At 44.6% G+C, this 9,278-nt stretch overlaps 1 protein-coding gene and 1 long non-coding RNA gene across 3 annotated transcripts; one reads left to right on the top strand and one right to left on the bottom strand.

Moving 5' to 3' along the window:
- On the top strand, window positions 1–1,313 carry LOC146688524 (uncharacterized). 2 transcript variants are annotated; one of them, XR_014916338.1, is made up of 4 exons: window positions 1–190; window positions 283–361; window positions 641–786; window positions 1,220–1,313. It is a non-coding gene; the product is annotated as an uncharacterized LOC146688524 (long non-coding RNA). The 2 variants fall into 2 exon arrangements; XR_014916337.1 differs by lacking the exon at window positions 1–190 and having other exon boundaries at window positions 208–361.
- Window positions 1,314–3,287: 1,974 nt separating this feature from the next.
- ttpa (tocopherol (alpha) transfer protein) lies at window positions 3,288–9,023 on the bottom strand. Its single transcript, XM_085438700.1, has 5 exons — window positions 8,796–9,023; window positions 7,202–7,355; window positions 6,125–6,318; window positions 4,497–4,607; window positions 3,288–4,403 (listed from the first exon to the last, which is right to left on the bottom strand). The coding sequence occupies exons 1-5, from the start codon at window positions 8,973–8,975 to the stop codon at window positions 4,170–4,172; spliced, it is 873 nt and encodes a 290-aa protein (XP_085294826.1). The 5' UTR covers window positions 8,976–9,023; the 3' UTR covers window positions 3,288–4,169.
- Window positions 9,024–9,278: the final 255 nt, after the last annotated feature.

The raw sequence follows: 9,278 nt of genomic DNA, 5'->3' as shown, positions 1-9,278 counted from the left end.
GTCAGGGCCTGGGATTCATCCCAACAACAAGCTTTTGATCAAAGATGTGATAAAGAGCTTGCTGTAGATCACCTCCTGATTTTCACTATTGATTGGCTGCTAACATTTGGGTTTGTAGTGTTGGAGAGAACACAATGTTCCCTGAACTCTGCCGACGCTGATATGCATGCTGACTGAATGCTGATCAAAGGTCTGTGGTACGAGCACGCAAATCTCATATTTTTATATCGACAAAACAAAGAACTGCTTTCTTTTTTTTTTTATTATGCTGATTTATTTCAGATGATCCAAGTGATGAAACCTTTAAAGCCGAAGAGTCAGATGTGCCTGCTGATTTGGACTGGTTAGAAGAATTGTCTGAGTGGGTGTTTGCTAGTTTTTAATTTTTGAGAACTATTGGGCAGTTAAATCCAAATGGCAGTGTGTCTTGTATTCAAAACCACGGTGCTTGCTTCGGTCAGATCTTGTTATGCAAAGCAATAAAGTTCAATTTCTGTTTTTTATTTCAGCATCTGTTGAAAGTCTGTTGCATCATATACTTCTATACATGAAAGACAGTCTGTGAATAATAGTGAGTGTATCTAAGAGTTTGCATCACATAAGGAGCCTTTTCTAAATGTAATTCTGCATCTGCCCCAAGAGAGGATGATGGTGTTGACGATGGTGACCTTGCGGTTGTAAGAAGAGGAGTTCTGCCGAGACAGCACGGATGTTCAAGCTGAGACGAAACCTCGACCAGCTGGACTGCTTTCACCGACAGAAGGAGCATGACGTGCTGAAAGCCAGGTCTGAACCTGGCACTGACAGACCTCTAGAGCTACAGAAGCTCCTTACCTACATTTTGTGAACCTTTCTAGACTCCACACAAACCAGTACCAGTAGAAAAGCTTTTTTATGAGAATTTAAAAAAAATACACAGGCTTTTGCCCAGTCTTTTCAAAAATGTTCCCGTTTTATTCCATTTTTTTCTGCTCCTGCCCTTTTCACACAAGGCCAATCATATCTGTTCCAACTGATTCGGCAATTTGTAGAAAATGATTTCAGCCGAGGACAGAACATTTCTTATAATGTCCTTTCTCCCCACTTTCCTTCCGTCTTTTTATTTGTCTGGACCATGAGCCATTGAGCACCTGATGAACTGTGATGCAGTTCCATGGAAAATGTCTGTCATCTTCCTTTAGCACTGTGTCTTCTTTATCCTGTGTTTTTTGTTCTCCAGAGAAAAGCTAAAACTCTGTCAACAGAATATTCAAAGTTTGTTGGAGCAGAGGGATAACTTGGAGAGAGAGATAGAACAACAGAAAGTAACAGACAACTGCTTTCATGGTAGCTCCTGTCTGACTGTCACCACACATGACCAACTGTTGATGGGATTTAAGCCTCAGTCTAACTGAAATGCTGTGGCAGGATCTTTCAGAGCCACGTGGAAGAAAACGTTCACAAATATCAATGAACTGAAGCCAAAGAAGACTCGACCAACATCCCCCCACAACGATGCGACACTCATAACTCACACAGAAAACAGGAACTTCAAGTTATTGGTGCTAAAGTCAAATCAGGTCTGGACTCAGCTGATATGTGCCTACAGAGCTCGTGTTCACTGAGAGAACAGAGTAAAAGCCCTTTATCATATATTTAAACCTCACATTAGGATAATCTGACTGCAGCATCACTCTGTGGCCTGGATGGGCTTCATTTTATTAGTGTTCAAACATCCATTTCCCCTGATGTGAGATCATCGTTTTATCAACTGTTAGATCAGCGGTTCTTAACCTGGGTTCGATCGAACCCTAGGGGTTCGGTGAGTCGGTCTCGGGTTCGGCAGAGCCTCCGCCATGACGTGCACGGCTCATTTTGTGCACCAGTAAAAAAATCACATTTTAATTTTCACTAAAGAGGGGTGAATGCGCATATGAAGCTGGTGGGGCTCGCTCCTCCAACAAGCTTAAGAACCACTGTGTTAGATGGATTTGAGCCTGACACAGAAAACCTCAGACTTTAATGAGTCTAAAGAACACTTTCAATGATATTTGGAGCCCTTTATATTTTCACAAATCTGCATCGTTTACTTGTCAGAACATGTGGCATACAATACTAAAAATGCCATCAGTGCTAAAAATATTACAAGTTTTGAGCCAAGCATATTACAAACTGTGGATTTTAGATATATTTTGCCTACAAGGCCAAGAGAGGGAGGCTTGTCCCCTCTGAGGTTTGGCCCAGTGTCCACAGTCTGACAGCCTCTGTGTGTGTGTGTGTGTGTGTGTGTGTGTGTGTGTGTGTGTGTGTGTGTGTGTGTGTGTGTGTGTGTGTGTCTGTGTGTGTGTGTGTGTGTGTGTGTGTGTGTGTGTGTGTCATTTACTGTATATAAATAGTGGATGTCATCAGCATCATGCCTCCACTGGTTTCCAGCATCAGCACTTTGAACACCATCGTGTCTGATGACCACAGAGTCGTTCCTGCGAACAGTGAAACCTTGACACTGAGGCACAAACCAAAGGTACATAATATATCATTTATCAGAGATTAAATGTGCTCTAACACAGGGCTGTCAGCATGCAGCTCACGGACCCGTGATAAAGAAAACGCTGCTGTGACAAAGAACGCTTTCAAAAATAAAAGTGTTATCATCAACAAAATGCAGTGAATGAACAACAGAGAATCACATCCATGTTGGTGGGACCGCCCTTTGCCTTCTTCTAGGTCCATGTGCACAGTTTGAAGGAACTCGGCTGGTAGGTTGATCCAAACATCTCAGAGAACTCAGCACAGCTCTTCTGTGGATGCAGCTTCCTCACATCCTTCATGTAATCCCAGACACTCCGTGATGTTGGGATCAGGGCTCTGTGGGGGCCACACCCTCACTTCAGTACTTCAGGTTCTTCTTTACACTGAAGACAGTTCTTGATGACTTTGGCTCGTTGTCCTTCTGCAGAATACATTTGGGGCCAGTAAAGTTCTTTGTTTACAGCTGCCTGAAACCTTTGCACACTCGTATAGCTGAGAGCCATTAATACCTGACATATGAAGTTATCCAAAAGGTAACAAATGACATGAACATGTTGGGGATGTTCAGCAAGGCCGAGCTGGCAGCTTTCTTTAAATCTTACTAGAATCTAGATGAGCGAGTTAATGTGCCTTTGTTATAAAGCACCGAGACCAAAGCCGTCTACATCAGCGGTCCCCAACCTTTGTTGTGCCACGGACGGTTTATGCCCGACAATATTTTCACGGACCGGCCTTTAAGGTGTCGCGGATAAATACAACAAAAATAAAACCAGTACCAGTACCGACAAAAAATAAGATTTATTCATAACAGACGTGAAAAGACCCAGGAAAACCGAGTAAACGATCAAAATGATAACAAAATAACACTGAAAACCGATAAAAACCCTGAAAACCAGACATTTCACACCTGAGCCTCAACTCTCGCGGCCCGGTACCAAACGACTCACGGACCGGGACCGGTCCGAGGCCCGGGGGTTGGGCCTCGGACCGGTTGATCCCATGTATGCAGTGTGACTGACACAGATTTTGTTGCCCTACTTTTACACCTTCCACAACACTAAGAGTAGAGCTTTTTATTGCAGGATCCTTTGACTAAACATCAGCGTGACTCATCGTTTACAGTGATGGTCCCGGAGCAGCATTAATATGACGATGAAATTACAACACAGCACTATTCCCAGATACTTACATCAAGCTCCTAAAAAACCATAAGCATTCACTATAAAGCCTCAGTGATTGGGCCCATGTCAGCTCGGTGGTGATTTGTTCCTGGTGCCAGAGGGAAGGTTTAAAACTGTCTGGGAAACAACAATCAGCTGATTATAGCTGAGTTGGGCAGAGGCTAAATAAATAAATAACTACTTATAACATGATGTGAGTAATGTAACAAATAAAAAATGATAACAGAAACAAAAGCAGCAGATCGATCAAAATATGATTTTAAAATCATGACATAATAATATCAGCATTGTTATTGTTCTTAAAAATTCCAGATTGGTCGGCTGTGGCGTAAACATGAAACAGCACGGCCATTAAGGATCTCGTTTTCAGCTCTCTCACTTCAGCCAACTTCCACAACAAGCACTGCAGAGACCGTAGACATGTGCACAAACCCGCCACGTATACGCGAGTCAGCCACCCAAACGTCCAATCATCATCTTTCACAGAGTCCCGCCTTCCTCTGTGATCAAACAGTCATCAGGGGTCATTGTGATGTCACCCGTTGGGTGGGCAGCAATCTGCTGCAGGAGGTTCTCTGATTGAAGCAGGTGATTGGTCCAGCCTTGACACACTTGTGTTATTCCAGGCCCATGCCCTCCATATTCTGGAGGCAGAACGTGTGATGAGAAGAAGCCACTTAAAGAATCTTGGAAATCAGAACCGTGCATATGGATCTACAACAAAGAGGGTGAAAGGATGTTTCAAATCCACAGTTGTTATCTGTCATCTTCAGTATAACCAGTACGTGAGGTAGCGCGGGTACTGACCCTCTGCTTGATTTTATCAGGCAAGAAGGGACGAAGCATAGCAAAGACCGGACGGAAGAACATCGGTTCATTGACCAGGTGGATTCCTCTGACCTTCAGTGGGAAAGAGTCCTGAACATACACATAAACAAGCATCAAAGCATATTTAACAAGTTGAAAACTTAAAAATATAAAAATACAGAAAACTCTGCACATCAAAGTTCTACCTCTGAACTTCCAGCCGGTCCCTTAGGGGCAAGGTTACGACTGAGTTACAAATAAGCAGTTTTAGGAGCTATAAGATGCTACCTTTCACAGGAAGTCTCTAACAAGCATTTGGCCTTCAGTTTAAGCTTTTTAAGGACATTTCTATAGAAAAGGGTCGCTGTAAAAACAAACAAAAAAACTGTCTTGAGTCACCTTTTTTCCATTTTGAAAGGAAAAGGAGAAATAGGTGCAGTCGTTTCCTCAAAGATCTGCACACACACACATATCAGGCAAAAACAGAGTTTGCTCAATTCTAACAAGCTGGAAAGTCAAAGTTGGCATGACCACCTTGAATTTTCAACACGAACTCTCGGGCAGCTTTCTTGTAATTAGCAGTCTTCAGGAATAACTCTACAGGCTCCTTGAATTCTAAATCTCCACTCTCTCCCACTCTACCTCAGTCATTGTGGTCTGGGTTCTGGGGAGGCCAGTCCAGGACGGTCATGTTCCATTGTGTGTTTCTACCCAGGAATGCTTGCTTGGTATCATCATCATGCTGAAAAGGTTGCAAATCAGACGCTTTCCAGGTGGAACTCCAACATCTGACAGTAGCTGTCCAGATTCACAATTCCATCAGTTTTGACAGGATGCCCAACACCATCCCAAACCCTGACAGACCCTCCACCGTGTTTTACTCAGTATCTCCTCTGTTTGGTCCAAACACTTCACATGTGGATTCATCTCCATAAGGACTGTTGCTCCTGATTTTCATATCAGTTCTTGTGTAATTTGGCATGTCAGCGTTTTCTCTTCCTCGAGGATGGCTTGTTGACCGCCACACTTTCACTGGGACCAGTTGTGCTGAGGCTTCAGCAAACAGTAGATGGTCCAGATCATCTCTCAGGCACCGTGTCAGGTCTTTAATGGATTGTTCTGTCTCTCAGATATTGCTGAGGAAGGTTTTTTAGGCATCCACATGTCCAGTAAAGCTACAGATATGACAGCAACATGTGCTGATGAGCTGTAAACTCGATACAATGTAGCAGCTGGCTGAGGCAGCTGGCCCACTCTCCATGGCAACGATACCTGCACAAGCTGGGCTGAAACTAAAGGGGGCGTGGCATGTACCAGGCCATTTAAAGGCTTTTGTAACAATTTTGAAAGAATACAAAATCTTGTGTTAACAAAACTATTAATATTTAATAGCTCATTCAGTCCCAACAGGCCAGAACACTGAATTATTATTAACATGACAGCCTGCAAGAAGTGAGGGGTGACTCAAGACCCTGGGCTTCTGGTCATAGAAGGAAAGGAAAACGCATCCGGTTCAGTGTGGTGCAGAGTTTTGTTACACTGGTAAACATATTCATAATAACACACATGTTCTGTTGTTAAAGAACAAACGATAGGTCGTCATCTGCACAGCTCGATCTCAGTCCTACCGAAAGCACAGATGAAATCTTTCTGGCAAGCGAAGGGTTAATCTGCAGGGCATGACTCAAACTCCACCCCGCGAGGTCAAATATGGCCTTCACACCCTGCCTTTGTGTCTCGTTCTCCCTTGAGATGATCTCGGATGTCATCAGGCTGACTCTGAATACCTGGAAGGCTGACCAGTCTTTCGGGTTCCACTGCCCTGCAAACAAGCAGACATTACTCTACACGAATAAAACATATTTCAGAAGAAGGACCACAGCATCATCCTGTGGAGCACAGTTAATATGCTAATCTCTGAATCGGTGTCATTTATACATCATGAACTAGCAAAGCCACTTTTCAAAACACACCAATGTTTGCCATTAAAATCTAGCTTAAAATCAACTAAAACCCTGAAATTGTGCTGTGCAGTCCTGGAACTGTGCAGCCATCGCGGTCAGAGACGATACAATAAAACGAGACAGTCCTCGCTAATAAATGAGAGCCAATAAACCGTTTTTGGACTGACACGTGCACAGTAGAAGTTTCAGCGTATGTCTCTGCTCGTTATCGTAGCACCGTTGAAACGCTCGTCAACTTCTACTCTGCACATTCAGTCACGTTTCCTTTTTGTATTGTTCCTCTTTAGAATTGTGTGTGAAGGACATTTGATTATTTGAAGCTTTTGCATGTTTGAAAGAGGAAGAGTTCATCTCCGTACCATCCCAGCAGGCTGCCTTTACTGTCAGTATGTTTAAAATGTTGAGAAACAAGTTTGAGAGTAGGTCAGTGGTGACAGACATGAGGGGGATTTCATCTGTGGCCGTACTGATGGAGCAGAGCTCCTGTCCTATGGTGACAGGACTGAATGAGTTTAATGTCGACTCAAAGAGAATGACCAGCATTAAACAGCATCTTAGTTTTATTTGTGTAACCCTATAAAACTAGATAACAATTTAAGATCAGCTTCTTTTAAAAGCTGTTAAATCACTGAGGAAACAGACCAGGGAGGCTTTGCCTGCTTATCGTAGCTCGTGTTGATGTCGTTGGGGCTGCTCCTAGCAGGCCCCTTCAATAATCCATCCACACCCAAGCATACTGACCAATCCTGTAGATGAGCACCCTGCTGCCTGTGCAGTCTCGCTGCGGGAGCACAGCGTGGTACGACGTGTTGAGGAGGCCGAGCACCGAGGAAGGAGACAGACAGCTGCTGATCTCAGGACTTTCCCTTCGCCACCGCTGGTAGTTGAGCAAGAGCTGTACAGGACACATTACAGAGGGACTCATTCTTATACTTCCCTCACACAGTCACACCTTTTCACACAAGCACTTTCCCATGTAAGTGCTCTCTATCCACACACATTCATAGTCTGATGGATGCATGGAGAGCAACTCTGGGTTAATATCTTGTCCAGGGATCGAACCACCACTCCACCCCGGGGACATTAGGGAGTTCCTAGGACTCTATGAACATGGTTCAAACACGTAGTTAAAAGGTTAATACTTCATCACTGCATGCAACAAAAACAACCACACAACACAACAAAATGAAGACTGCTGCATTCAGTGTTGGCTGTGAGCTTGCAGGGCAGAGCACAGCCAACAGCCAGATTACCAGTGTGATGGAGTCTTTTGCAGTTACCATAAGTAAAGGTGGAACTAGGTTGGCAGTCTGTCACAGACTGACAGCTATCAACACCCACAGTCATTTTAGGATCGCTAATAAACCTGAAGTGCATGGAACTGGGAGGAAGACCGCACAGGGACGTGCAAACTTTGCACAGAGAAGCCAGAGTTAGGCTCAGACGACCATGACCTCCTTGCTGTGAGTCAGCACTGATAGCCTTGCACCAATGTACAAACAGTAAATAAGACATTTATGACCCGGCTGTTTATCTGAAACAAAGGCAAATTCAAAGAAGTGTTTATGTGATAAAAGTCAGATCGACTGAACGGCAGAGCTTTGACCCACATGCCTGAAATTACTCAACTATCCTGTGGAGCAAAGGAAACGCTGTTTTTAAACTGCACTGATTCATTTAACGTGCTCATGAAGAACAACGTGACCACAGCTCTGCAGCAACTTTGAAACCAGCAGACCTTCTTACATTTGTTCAGGGAGCAATCGTTGAAAGCCAAAGAGGACACCTCAGAGCCCACGCAGGAGCACGTCTGCTGTGATGCAAACACACTGCGGTCAGACACGAAGAGAATAATAAGGCGAGTGCAGCGCAGACAGTCAGGTGACAGAGAGACAAACAAAAATGCTCATGTTGTCAAAGCAGGAACAAAATGATCATTTGAACCAACCCAGCAGAAAATGAGCTGTTCAAGATCACAGCAACCGAGCTTGTGTGGACCAACACCTGCAAAACAGGAGCAAACTCAATCACGTGTGAGGCTTTAGCTTTACCATTGGATAGCACAGAACAAGGCTGCATATTATTTTAATCCATGTGTTAACCTACATGCAGTTTGGTAAGAACAGTGCCAACACTCCACATTAAGTGATTTTGGAAACAACCGTGAGCCTCCCCACGAGCCCAGCTCAGGACTGAACTGCTCAGCTCAACGTGGGTGAATGATGATGATGGTCAGCACGACCAAACATCTTCCTCACGGTGTGGTTTCTGTGAGCTCTCCTGGACTCTCCTAAACTTCAGCATGTTTCCCCTGACTCTCAGTGACGGCTCTTACCTTGAGGGAGAGCTCCGTGTTGAAGTCTCTGGCCCGCAGAAACCTGAGGAGAAAGCCGCTGGATAAGCTCCCGACAGCGGACAGCTCGCCGGCCCGCAGCGCACCCCGCCTCAGGCGGCTGACGTACGGCCTGAGCTGCTCCGAGTCGTCCGGCAGTTCGCTGAGCTGAGGTCCGTTCATGCTGCCCTCAGGTCCGCTTACATTTGACTGCTGGAGGCAGCCTTCAGCCAAAGACAGGAGGAGGAGACAGCTGTGACGAGCAGCTGGACTTTGAGTGTTTGCTCATCGCGATACTGATGTTGGAATCGATCCCAACACAAGACCTACAGGAGCAGTGGCCAGTGTTGCCAACTCCTCAGTAAGGAAACTCGCTATTTTTTTCTTTTTTTTCTCTTTTCTTTTCAAACTTTATTGAAATTACAAAGTGAACAGCCAGTCATTCCAGTTCAGCCTGAACAGTAGACATACAAGGCAAGTAAAGGT

Source organism: Copadichromis virginalis, linkage group LG18 (genome assembly GCF_057382275.1).
Source record: "Copadichromis virginalis isolate Kocher_CV1m ecotype Utaka linkage group LG18, C_Virginalis_male_GT1.1, whole genome shotgun sequence".
Lineage (NCBI taxonomy): Eukaryota > Metazoa > Chordata > Actinopteri > Cichliformes > Cichlidae > Copadichromis > Copadichromis virginalis.
The sequence above is the reverse complement of the archived record's forward strand: the minus strand, read 5'-3'. Positions and strand labels throughout refer to the sequence as shown.